The sequence below is a fragment of the Amphiura filiformis genome, chromosome 6 (assembly GCF_039555335.1).
Source record: "Amphiura filiformis chromosome 6, Afil_fr2py, whole genome shotgun sequence".
NCBI lineage: Eukaryota > Metazoa > Echinodermata > Ophiuroidea > Amphilepidida > Amphiuridae > Amphiura > Amphiura filiformis.
The window spans coordinates 71079010-71093218 of record NC_092633.1 but is presented as its reverse complement, the minus strand read 5'-3'; the positions used below and the strand labels follow the sequence as shown (position 1 = coordinate 71093218).

At 34.8% G+C, this 14209-nt stretch overlaps 1 protein-coding gene across 1 annotated transcript; it reads right to left on the bottom strand.

Annotated features, from left to right (window-relative positions):
- Positions 1-4781: 4781 nt before the first annotated feature.
- On the bottom strand, positions 4782-13919 carry LOC140155960 (phosphoserine phosphatase-like). The gene is made up of 5 exons (XM_072178996.1): positions 13745-13919; positions 10806-11151; positions 8334-8479; positions 6793-6941; positions 4782-6236 (listed from the first exon to the last, which is right to left on the bottom strand). Exons 1-5 carry the CDS (start codon positions 13836-13838, stop codon positions 6123-6125), a joined length of 849 nt encoding a protein of 282 aa, XP_072035097.1. The 5' UTR covers positions 13839-13919; the 3' UTR covers positions 4782-6122.
- Between the last annotated feature and the right edge of the window lie 290 nt (positions 13920-14209).

Sequence of the window (14209 nt, the reverse complement as noted above, 5' to 3'; positions counted from 1 at the left end):
GCCCTTCTTCTAGATGTATTCTGTTAAAACTTTTTCTTTCAAACAGAATGTGGAATGAATTTTTTGCAACACAAGATGAATATTACCTACCTAAAATAGAAAAATAACATTCAATTATATACAATCATGGATACATTATATATCACTGAGAAGTATTAATGTTGGAAATAGTTTCAGTCATGTTTAATACACAAAATACCAAGAAAAGCTGACAGCAATTTCTTATAAATTAATTTCAAACTATTAGCAGGACAATAAACTCAAAATTTCCCTCCAAAAAGATTTCCCTGCAACTTTGTATTGCTTTATGATTTTTAAACTCAATTTCCTTCCAAGAATGAAGTGCCCCGATTCCCCAGGCCTGAAAATATTTTTGCTCTATTATGAACTATTTCCATCACTTTTAATACTCAGTATATTGAGTGGCTATCAGTCACTCTTGGTTATATTGACCATATGATGGCAACACACAGTATTCCACTGGAATCATTTCTAGTACTGTAACAGTGGTATTTTTCATTCAATTTTCTCTACTGAAAAAATTGCAAATATATTCTTTTGTTTTTGATTACTATAAATTGTACTGAAGAAATTAAGTTTCAAATCTAAAAGTGTTATTATGAAGAACACAAAATATACCACTTTTACAGTATCATATGTTATTAGTTCAGACAACGGACAATTATTTCACATGAGGGAAATAATTGCAATAGTCTATAACAGATATATTACTAATTTGTATAAAACAATATTTATAACAAAATAAATATGTTGGCTCACATTGCCAACAACATACCTGGTAAATAGATTACTTCAGCACAGTGCGACAAATTTCTACCCCTAGAATTGGAATTTGGATCATTTTGGAGTTTGCCTTATTTTTACTTCTTTTATTACTTTCAACATGTATGAAAAGATGGTGAAAGAGAACCTACTTCTTTATGCCCAACAAATCAATATGGGAGACTCGCCATAACGTAACACACAGGGCAAGTTTGAGTTGCTATTCTTTGGGTCCAATCTCTTTGGTTTGAATACATAATGGTGCTTGATACGGGTCAGTTTGTATTTTGAATGAAAACACACAACCACGCACAATCCTGTGTGGCATTTCCTGAGATTGTTCTGCATAATATCACTGAATACAAGCTCTACTAGAGTCCTTCATTATCTTATGGCTGCTTATAGACGAGTTGACCTATGTCACAGGTTTACATTCAGAACACCCTTTACTGTTTTAAGCCAGGCAAAATAATACAGGAGTGTCTTTAGCAGACCACATAAATCCCAACTTTTGAAACCTTTGTTTTTGTGATATTATGTAGTTTGATGCATTTGTAAACAAGTTTGAGAAAATTTTAAGTATTAATTTTTTGTTTTGAAACTAAAGTTAAAGGTGAACCTCATTGAAAATAAAGTTATATATCAATGGAAAGCTTATGATGTCAGGATATTAAAATTATTTTTCCGATTTTTTGATGGCCAATAAAGCTGAAAAATTAAAAAATGATTGAATTTTTGGTCTTTTTAAAAGGCGCTTAAAAAGCACCCAAATCAATCGTCTATGACCTTGGGAATGCTCGTGACGTAAGCTCAGGGTTACAGATCACGTGATCTTACTTTCGGAAGCGATGTAAACAAGACTTGCTTCCTGTACTTTGCAAGCTGCCCGGCAAGTCTGATTTTCACAATAAAGCTTGAAATTAGAGGAATCTTCAAGTTGCTGGTTCCTTCTATATATATTAGAAATAATAGAATTATTGTCAACACATAAATTTTCCGTAAATTGTTGACAAAATTAGTCATAACTGGGTAATTGAGTTTGAATTTCGCGCTGGGATCAATCCCATGCGCAAATGCTTGCTGCTACCGATGTCATGGACTGAATAAACATGATCGAATAACAAATTAAATACTTGTTTGTGACATTCCCTATATATTCTTGATTCATTGTAAAATGTCCGATTAAAAAAATATCGTCTTGCAGTAATCCAGAAATTAATAAAAAGCGCCGCTTTAATCAAATCCAGCCCATATAAAGGTTTTCATATTTAGCGTATTGGTAATACATTCTTTCCACACAATCGCGATTGATTGAAAGAAACAGATACTCGGGCAGATACTTTATTATAAAATAAATACAATTTAGGCTTAGTAGACCGTTATTTGATGGAATTCTGAAATCTGAATCAAATTAAAATATTGTCACTTGTGTCATGATTCTTTAATGATAGTACAATCAGTGTACGGTACTGAAAAAGTGAAACATTCATGTTTTATGGATCACCGAACACGATCGTAAATTGCTGCTGAAGTGCAGGGACGGATATGCACAAACACAGCGACTCGCTTGGGCTTCGTCCTCTGTGTTTCATGGGGTGTTTCAGCAAATTTGATCAATCGTTCCCTTATATTTGGAACATTTACAGGAATAAATTTTGCTGATGAAGTAGCAATAAGTTGGAAATATCAGAATGTGAATATCAAATTGGTCATTTTGTCTGCAAGTACAGTAAAGTCGCGGATACTGAACACTCGGCGTAGTGAGACTCGATGAGTCAGTCACTGAGCTCATCCCGTATGTATCTATATACGAGTTCGCCTATCATACATGACCGGTTGTAAAGCTAAGAAATAATTAAAAATCCTGTACATGTACCTTATTCTATTCCTTCATTTTCTCATTGTGATAAGTTCATCTCAACTTGGTGTGACGATCTGAACTGGTAGCACCAGCAGTTATTTTGTTGTAATCTGCTTTCTTTCCGGGTCTTCGGCGCATCTTCGCTCTTCGTGCTTTACTGTAATATTCCCTATGCATATCGTGGATGGCTTGGCCTATCCCAAATCACCCGCCAGCACTTTTCCCATTTTTAAATCCACACACTTTATTCAGGAACTTCATTCTTAATTTGATCATGATATTTCCTTCATATTATTCTTATTTTATTGAAGATATTTTTCATGTAAAGTAAGTTGACAATGACTGAATTAGTGCATTGGTTGATGCATGCCACAGTAATACACGGACATTGTGTTTACAATAAAACCGGAAGTAACTGTGTGTCCCTGGGCTGACGTCATCAACGAAAGCGCCCAATTTGAACGATTTCGTTTTGTAATTTAGGGGGTGCCAAAATCCAATCTTTGCATGGAGATTATGTCTAGCCTGGCACGCTATGCAAATAAAAAATATTCTTTTCTGCTTCCTGACATCATAAGCTTTCCATTGATATATAACTTTATTTTCAATGAGGTTCACCTTTAATGACAAAAAGTCAACTTCTTCCATGTAAACTATAGTGGTTTTTGCCTGGCAGTTTCTATCTTGGACCAACAGAAGGCGTATCAAATGTAAACACTAGTCGACGCATCTATATTTTGCAAAGTTTAAAACAAATGAAAACTAGTATACTGTAAAGTGCAAAATGTTTGTGTGCATTCAAATGTTGCGAGTGCAGTCCACACACATATTTCATCCCCATGTGACACTGAATGTTTTCAATTGATATACGAGGACAAAGCAATGTGCAGAACATATATGTACACACAAGAAAGCCATGGAACGTATGTTAACCTATACAATAAATGTGACTTTCAATACTGTGAACATACATGTATGTACATAAGATTAAACAATTTCAAGATGTTGGATACTCAAATCACTAATCGGTACCAGATGCTCATGGTGATTGATGCAAATGTCAATCACAAGCCTGTGATATACAAATTTCCCATCCAAACTTCTCCATTCCACAGACAATGACTCCTTTAAAATTGTCTTTTTCCTATGAAGTACATCATCGTATAAAATGAATTCATTATAGCAGTGAATGTTCAGTAAATGATGAGTAATTTGTTTTTGATTAGTTTAGGACAGCAAATGAACCAAAAAGCACACAAAATTTGAAGCCAGTGCCCAAGTAAACTTGGATTGCAACCAGACTGACGTGTATATGTATTGAATAGCTCGACCTATCTACATTGCATAGCAGTCATGTATATGATGCGACCAAACATGTGTAATTTACACTGTAGAATGTAGCTAGCCAAGGGGATGATCCCAACCAGTGAGTTACAACTCCCATCTTGGGTTGTGATCATCAAGCTTGGGGTTACAGCGCTATATACATTGGTTCACCTCAAGTTCGGTAGTGACATATTTCGTGCATGCGATGTTAATCGCGCAGAGCGGACATGCACATAGGAGATTTGTCGGTATGCTTGCAGCGCAACCACAAATAAGCATTGACGTCACTACCGAACTTGATGTTAAGCAAAAAATACCCAGGTTTAAGGTCGGGCATGTGACAGTAATACAACATGGGGTTTTTGCAATTGAGTCGCACTGTTGGGGAACCCTTGTACTAGCTACATTTGAAGCTACCATTGGATAGAATGAAACCAAGAAACAAACGGCATACCCGTTATGGTGGTTACCTCCTGAACATCCTACTCATTGTCTTCGGTGGCATCACATGTTCATACAATGTATTTTAAAAACACAAGTGCACACATTTAATACATGTTTAACATAAAGTGATCGTCTACAAATGACCATTAAAATAGAAATAAAATATATTTTAACGGCTAAATCAATAAATCATACAATAATGAACTAAAAAGGAAAAAAATAAAATGTGACATGATCTGGTCCATGGAGGCCAAAGGAGGCATTTTTGAAAATTGAGTTACTTTAATGTTTACACAAACATTATGCTATCATACTTGGTTCCAAGTTTTGTGATGTCAAGTTTCTTCTATATTTTTGCCTTTACATCTAAATTTCAAATTTGCCGACTTTGGCCTCCATGGACCAGATCATGTCACAAATAAAAATGTTAAAAAATAAAAATTAATAAATACAAATTGAATACAAGAAATTATACAAGATTGAAAATCGATGGTAGAGCTATATACATTAAAACACATGTTATGCAACTTGACAGTATTATCAAATTTACAATTGCTTGCAAGCAAATGTGGAGAAAATGTCAATGATCATGTTTTTTTTTCTTACATGCCTGAAAAATTATGGGTATGGGTATTTTTTGGATTGATAATGGGATAAAAGTAACGACATATACATTGTACATGTGTAGATAGGACACAAAACAAATTATTGAATTATGAAAGCCATAGTTTTGCTATTTGTTGTTTGTTGCTTTTTCCTTTGCGGATCACTGCACAATACTAGTGCAGGTAACCCAAATAATAGAACCCTAATTGAAGACCAATCAAGCATACAGCTAAGGTATGGTTCCACTATACCACTTGACCCATGCGTGCATTTATCGAAAATTAGATGCCCATAGGAAAAAAAACCAGTTGAGTTCATTATGAATAATATCATATTTTTGGCTAAAATTAGTTTAATATGACTACTTTGATACAACTGAACAAGTCTTTTCACAAGCCATCTCACTGTGATTACAAAGAGCACCTCAATTTGTCACTGGGAGGGAAGACCTATGTATATTTTCACTGTTGCTCATTTGGCAAAACAGTAAACAGAAAAAATTGGTAGAATTTGATCATATTGTCATTTTGCAGGGGATACAAAAATTGCCTGACTGTTCCAAGATGTTTTTTTATTTTTATAAGTGTGTTTTGATGTCCCCTGCAAAATGAAAATACATGCAAATTTAAATTTGTGTAGTTCTGTTTTACCAAATGAGTAACACAACAGTGAAAAGGAGGTTTTTCCTGCCCTGACGCAATATTGGATGGAAAAATGTTAACTGTTTTCTTCACTTTGATGCACCATGGGGTATCAAAGCAAGCCAGTTTGACAAGTCCAACTTTCAAGTATACAATAATTTAATTTGTTTTCTACAATTTGATGACACAATTAAATGTAATTTGGAATTTTCATTACAATATCTATTTTATCATCACATCATCGCCAAGTTGAAACAAGTCATGACTTGAGAAAAAATGATGCAACTGACTAGACTCAATTAAGGAAAAATAAAAATTAAAGGAAAAACAAAACATGACTGGATTCAACCTAAATGTTTGGTGGCTCTTTATAACTCTGATTCAAAGACATGTAGATCATAAAATCTTGAATAAGTAATACTAAGTCTTTATAAAATATAATGTACATGCTATGCATGACTCTATGCAGCTGCCTGTAAGACATTAGTGAGTTCCTTAAAGCTATGTATAAACCAATGAGCTTCACGTTGGACGGTTTCCCTCACCTGGTTGCCACCAAATCCTATACAAGCATCCTGTTAACAAATAGTAAAAGAAACAAAAATAAACATTATTCAACCAAATAAATTCATTGCAGCAATTTAATGTAATTTCTATTCAATTCTAGATACCTGTTTAGCTTGACAAAGGTTAAAAACGCAGTTAAACATGGTATTCCAATGTTGTACATACATTCCACCCACAAGCTATGTTACATTCCATTGCTCTCAAAAGAATCATTGCGCACGTCAGATCAAAAGAATCATCGCGTATCAAATTGTATTGTAGGAAATGTTCCCAAATTTAAACCACAACAACTGGTGTCAGATATCATGAAACTTATCATGTTGATACACACCAGTACATTAAAATTTAGAATTCTAGTTGAACTAGGTTTAATCTGTTTAATTAATTAGTCTAATGATACAAAACGATTTGTTTCCAGTATAGGCCTATCCTCAAAACAGGATTCCTTTTCAAATAAACAATTATAGCTGTGTGTCAAAGTTAATAATGAACACATCAACATCATCATATAAGTTGGACCCCAAAATGACTCATTCCTTTGTAAATAATGTGTGAATGACTTACAGCAGGCGGGGCAGCTTCTAAGTCTGTGGAGCCATCTCCAACCATGATAATACTCTTGTGGTTATGCTTTTCTTTAATCAACTTGACAGCTCTACCCTTTCCACCACTACGGCATGTTAGTTGTGTTTCATCAAACCCTGCATAGTCACCTGAAAATACAAGAGTGCAATTTATTGCTTTAGAACTTATGATGTGCATATTAAACAAAGCTCTCACAATATTTTGACAAAATATAATTTTAAGAGTTTATAGGCAGTTGTCAGAAAACTGGATATTTTTTTAACCTATCCAGCCAGCAAACTTTCCCTAAATAACCATGATCACAAATTCATCTGCTGTTACATGTATATGTTGCATCATCCTTAAAACATAATAATGTCAAGCCATTGTCAGTAGTTTCTTCACTAAACATCTGGTTAATCTCACAACTACATGTATGCACTTCAACACAATGATGAACCATACTTTAATTGTCTTGCTCTTTACAATGCACTACTCCATAAAAATACAGCACTAATTTTTTTGGATCCAAAAATATAATCCTGTTTTGTCAATTGAAACAGCTATAAACCCTGATCTTTTAGTTTAAGGGGTACTACACCCCTCGATAAATTTGTGTCTATTTTTGCATTTTTCTCAAAACTAATAACACAGTGGTAACAAAAGTTATGTATATTATAGGGGCAAGGAATCCAATTACTACACTGGAATTTCAGTGACCCAAGACAAGCGGTTTGTTATTTATGATCAGAAATAAGGTACCGCTAGGATGTACCTCGTTTCCTATCATATATACTGAACCGCTTGTCTTAAGTCACTGAAATTTCAGTGTAGTAATTGGATTTCTTGCCCCAATAATATACATAACTTTTGCTACCAGTGTGTAATTATTTTTTGAGAAAAATGCAAAAATAGACACAAATTTATCGAGGGGTGTAGTACCCCTTAACTGGCAACAAAAATCAAATTTTAAAATAAATTTTAAAATATGGTCAATTTTTGATTACTTAAACTTGTGCCAAGTCTTAAAATTTTGTCACTACAATTGTAAGAAAACATGCAAAATTGTATATTTTTGGTATATTTCCCCTAAAATTTGACTTTCAGTTAGAATTATCTTCAGGATTGGGATTAACTTATGTTTAATTTGGCAAAACAAGATAACAAAATTTTTAATTCCAAAAAAATAAATTGCTGTATTTTTCTGGAATCTGCCCTGAGTACAATACTATTTCTACCATAGCTGCATTTTGGGAGAGAATTCATTGCCGAGCATGAAAATCAAGGTTGATTCTTGAAACAGGGATGAAATCAAACACTGACATAATTTCCTGAAACTGCTTTAACATTTCCTAAAATGTGTATTTCCCTATACTTTGTACAGGGAAGATCCAAGCAAAATTTCCTGAAGATTTACATCCCTATTGATTCTTTGGAATCATTTGATTCCTGTAGATTTCAAAACTTTATGAAAATCAACTTCGTTGGCATGAGTCAATTTTTTGCCAAACTCTAATGACCCTGTAAATTTCAATATTTACCATTGTAGAAAAATAAAAGTTTATTGGCGTAGACATTTTGGCTTGGTACTCCAAGTTCTTTGGCTACTTCTTGGACGATACTATCAAAACCCCCTGTTATAATGTACACCTGTGTCCCTCGATTATGTAATTCTTGCACCAGTTCCCTGAGGATGAGACAAAGAGGTAAAATGAGTAAGTTATGTAACAATACATTAGTAATGTTTACGAGTGTCTATGCTTATCTTGAAACATTTGTCCTACGATTGATCTGTTAGACCTACATGTACCGTCATTATCAGGAACATTTTTAGTCCCTTTTTTTAAAAACCAAATTTGACATCACATTTCAACTAATTTCTTAATTGAGATAAAGGTAATATGGAGTAAAAAAAACAATAAAATACATAAGAAAATAGACATCACAAAACTTCATAATTTTAGTACTATGCTAGACCAGACTTTTGGTGTTTTCATTGTATGATAGCCTAATATTTGTATTAAAGGTAATAATTATATAGTAACTCAATTGTCAAAAATGCATCCTTTGGCCCCCATGGACCAGATCATGTCACAAATATGATCAAGGTACATTGTAGCCAAGTATTCAAGTTGTCAATAAATGTATTCATGTACAGAACATGATCTTGTGTGACCTTACATTGAGTAGGGAGCAGAATGTAAGTGCTACCAGAAATGAACTTCATTTGACACCCTGCAGTACTTGCACTGGCATGAAGGGGGGGGGGGTCTTTTGAGTTTTATTTATTCAAAGCACTGGAATCAAATTCTGGATTCACCTTTTTGGCTGTACTGTGGCATTCAAACATTTTTGAATAATTGGCTGTGCAGATATGAATCAGGGGTGTGAGAGGCCACAGACAAAAATTGTACATCAGGGATTTTTCCACTGCTTACATGTAGCTTGTAACTGAATGCATGACTGCAAGCAAGCATAATACCATACTTGTACATCAAACATTATTGTGACAGACAAGTATCAATATTATATGGTCATGTGTCTTATGGTGGTGGGACCACAAAATACCTGGTGGCGTTACATTTTTCTCTCCCCTTTCTGATTTAACTTGTTGTCACAAAGCCATTCTTGGTCCAATTGCATCAAGTTTGGGCTCATCATACAGCTTGATTATTCTAATTTTCAAATATGTTTCACAATTTGGAATTCAAATTTGTTTAATTAGTGAAAAATATTAAAATGTTAACGAAGGTAAACCTGGTGGATAAGTGGTAGAGGAGTATGTACAATCTCTATGGCAAATGCTTTGAAGACATGATATCTTTTTGAATTTTACTTGTTATCATTGTCAAATTGTGTGTATGCAAATCATACCTCAAATGAAAGCTTGTTTATTCATTATTCATATTCAGCTATTAATTTTATCTAATCGTGTTTACAAGTATTCACTGAGAACTGCAAGTCACAAGAACCACAAATTCTTCCTATTCACTTAGGCCTACACACAAATGCCAAAATTTTCAGTCACAACATGCGTTTTGGCTTTCAATTGTTGTATCTCGAGAATTATACACCCTAAGATAGGAAAAGTATACATTTTTGGAAAGCTTTTTACCCCAGGAATCTAAATATGCAGTTAAAATAAATGTAGGATACACTCTAAAGAAAATATTTTCAAAAATGTAATCAACATTTGGTGCATGAAGTTACGTATATTTTCGCACCCTCACCACTTTGGTCAATCATAACATAGCAAAAGTATACATTTTATTAAAGCTCATAGTGTGGCCTGTCACAAAATTAGATTTCATTTGAGGTATTCCATATCAGTAGCAAATGCAATAAATAATCAATTTACTAGTGAATTTAATTTTTTTTCATGATATCACCCTATATATTTTCTTACGTACCCTGTATACCAACTTCAATTTTGCATAGTTGGATTCCTTGGAACATAAGCTTTCCAAAAATGTATAGTTTTGCTGGTGTGAGATGTATAGTTTTAGATATGTGTCAATTTTAGTGAAAAGGAAGACAAATGATCAAAATCAGTGCTTGTAACGCAAATGTGCCCCACCATGTGACACATGACCATATAATAAATTAATAATTAATGTTAAAACTTAAAAAGGATATTGTGTAGCACACTCTTTTTAGGGCATGCTTCAAAAGCTTCTTTCCCAAATGTCATTTGATTTAGACATTCAATATGTGAGTTGTGCTGTATGCATTCTACAAATGACCCCAGCCATACATGTAGGCAGTGCCGTGTTGTATTTTCGGGCTGCCAACAGCTCGGAAATACAATTTGAATGATATCTTGTCAAACGACTGAATCAGCAACTTCAAGAAATCCACAAAATCATTGTACACTGATGGTATAAAAATCTCAATCTTTTTTGAAGTAAATCGGGGGCATTGAGGCTGTGGAGTGTGGATCACAAATTGCCCCTTAGGTCGGTACTGGTATGGCTTTTAAAACAAAAGGCAAAAAAATGAAAATGATTACTTACATAATACCTGGAGTTAGCTTGGGTGGATGTCTCTTGATAAAATCATGTAATGCTTGTCTGCTTGGTTTCATAACATTTAATCTAGCTCTCAAAGTATCTTTGTATTCAACATTTTTCTGACTCATTGCTTTCTTGGTGAGTTCAGCAACCTTGTCTCCAACACCAAGATGTTCAGCCAGTTCATCAATGGCTTCATCTCTACATATGGTACTGTCTACATCAAAACAAACAGCATCCGCAGTTTTTAGCATTGTCTTTATGTAACTTGCTTTAGCATTTGCATTTGAAGGCATCTTGTTGATTGATTTATCACTATCAGTTTCTGATGATGTACTCAGTCTCATTCCTACAATAAAACAAAAAACAGGTGCTCAACAACAACATAAATGTACAACTACAAGCAACAAGGTCCGAATTTCGGTGAGAATCAAAGTATCTATTCTTGCAAAGATGCTTGTAAGTTGTAAGTTATAAACAGATTTGCATGAATCAAAGTTGATTCTCGCAAACTTTTGTAGTTTACACAGTTGATTTGCAAGAAATAAATGATTCCGGCAAGAAAAGAAATTCTGACCCTGATGTAATTCAGTAAACATAATCTGACAAAGTCAAAGAAATCAGAGGCATGCCCAAAAACAATAGAAATTGAATACCCAAGCTACATGTATATCCCTTCGTAACGTAAAATTACTTTACAATACAATGTACGTCATAGACATAAACATTATGTAGCCAGAGATTTCCAGTACGTGGTATAAACAACCTTTTGAGAAAAGTGGGGGATGATGCTGTGGATCACGACATGCCCAGTATATTTATGACAATGCCCAGAATGACAAATGACATAGTTTAAGGTACCAAAATCTGAATTTTGATGATTTTTACTCTCTCTCTGGATTGTCTGGATGGGCAAATTACTGTCAAATGGCAAACAACACAACAGGGATATCCTCACAAACATGACAAAAGTAACTTTATTTTTGCTTGAAAAAAAAGTTACAAGTTGAAGTTACACTTTTATACACAGTTCCAATAATTGAAACTCCCCGCTCCGACGGGGAGTTCCAACAGGTGCTGTGTATGTGTTTGTATGTGTTTAATGTGCATTCACATAACACACTTAGCTGTCGGTACGAAGAAATCGTTGCTCCAAAAATGATTGCAAATTACACATTTGTAATCATTTTTCACCACAAAATATGATATGCAAACACAGGTTGAGCAATGTATGAATTTATGGAGAGTTATTGTCAATATTAATATTTTGCGACATTTATAATGAAAATAATTAACACTGAAGACACCCTATGGCACCTTCTACAACTTGAGAACAAGTCCTCAAACGTTCGAAATTTGTAGTTACTACAACTGCACTTTACATGACTTATAAACCATGAAAACTGAGTAAGAATGGTAATAAAAAGAACAGGATTTTGTCTTCTGCCTAGCATGCATGCTATCCAACTCAAGGCAAAAGCTACCAATCATGTACAATAATTTGAATAAATTGGACAGCATATCCACACATGACACGATGACGATATCAGAACTTCACATGCAGGGACAGACTTAGGTTTCAGTTTTCTACTGGCCCTCCGGGCCAGTGAAATGGTAAATCTAGTGGCCCTGCAATAAATTTACTGGCCCAGCTTTTTCAATATGTTCTATACTGCAAAAAAAACACAACTTTTTTGTCGGTGCTTTTGGCATGTTTGGGGAAAAATCTATATCAATTTTTAATCATTTGTCATTATACAATGTGTATCATATCGCAAATATCAAAAAATTAAAATTATTTGATATTCCTCGTTTTCAAAATGCAATTCGATATGTCTGATGTGCTCTCATGTCCCACAAAAAATATGTGGAAACATCACTATCCGAGCCCTTAAAGTCAAGCAAACCTTAACATTTTAATTTGTTTTGTACTGAATGTACTCATTGTAGAGAGTGTAGTAACTAACACAAGTTCAGTCAGTAGTCCTGCCTTTTTTAGTTCCAAAAGTTTCAAACTAGGCGGTATTACTATCATCATCAGATATAATTATGTAGCGCATGGAAGAGCTAAGTAATACATAGGCCTACTATCATCGTAAAAAGCGGCCGTGTATGTCCAACTTTCTAGCAACGCAAGAATAAGAATATAAATATTATACAAAAAAAAAATCATTGAATAATATAAAATTCAAGTGACAGGCAGAGCAGAAAACTGTGTAAATATGACCATCACTGATATCTTGTCTCGCCGCAATCAGGCCGCTCAAAAATCTAGTGGCCCGCCGGGCCAGCATTTTTGGAAGTTTACTGGCCCGACGCAAAATCCACTGGCCCGGGCCACTGCTTAAATCCGTCCCTGTTCACATGTTCATGCGACATTGGACTAGGCAAAAGACGAAATCCTACATGCATGAGAAATATTGGGCTCCACACCCAAACCCATCTAATGTGTGTCATACTCATGGGTGACATAGCAGTCCAGGCATCATGGGCATAGATTACAGTCACGACAGTCACCCATCATGCCCATGACACACACATCATGACACATGGGTGAAGTGACAGAACCCATTATTCGATTCATCAATTTCATGTAGCTTACAACTAATACAAGTTACAATTTAAATGAACATCACAGTTGGTTTAGAGACTTGGTTCTGGCCACAATGTCTCGCTTCCTTGGTCAAAAGGTACATAAAATGAAGAAAATAGGCCACCCGAAAATATTGATGAGCAAGCGATTTCAAAATGCACTGCACCACAGATATGACTGCACCGACTGAAAATTTGTCTACGACTTGCCATCAGTGCTTGCCATGAGCTGTCCATGTGATGTCAGCTGCAGCATCACTATCACACATGCACAAGGATGACACTACTGACAATACACCGTGACATGGACTCACAACAGGCTAAAATAAATAGTTTACATCGCTACTTACGCTTCTTTTCTGGTCCAAATATGAAGTTACAGCACAGTTGATGTCCTTTCTTACAGAACTGTTTTAACATACAACGGTTTGGTTCGGATTGCATCACTACAAAAACGAGGAGGATCAATCATTCAATCTGGACTGGAAAAATCGCCGATCAGCTGTACATGTTTCTATCATGCGTCCCAGTGATGGAAAAACACAACAAACGTAGACTTACTCAATCCATAATAATTATGGATCCAGTTTGTACGGTTGTATAATTGTGCGCATGGTCATACATGCGACCCAAACTATTCGCTAATGTTAAAAAAAGATCTTGAACAAAGTCTAGCCATCCTGCGCGAAACGCCGGTAAACTCTGCAACAAGTAGTGTAAAACGCATACTTGTGAGAATTTACAGGAGAGTGAAATTTGCAATGGCCGAATAGAGATTTGAAGAACACCACCATACACTATGAATAAATTCAGCT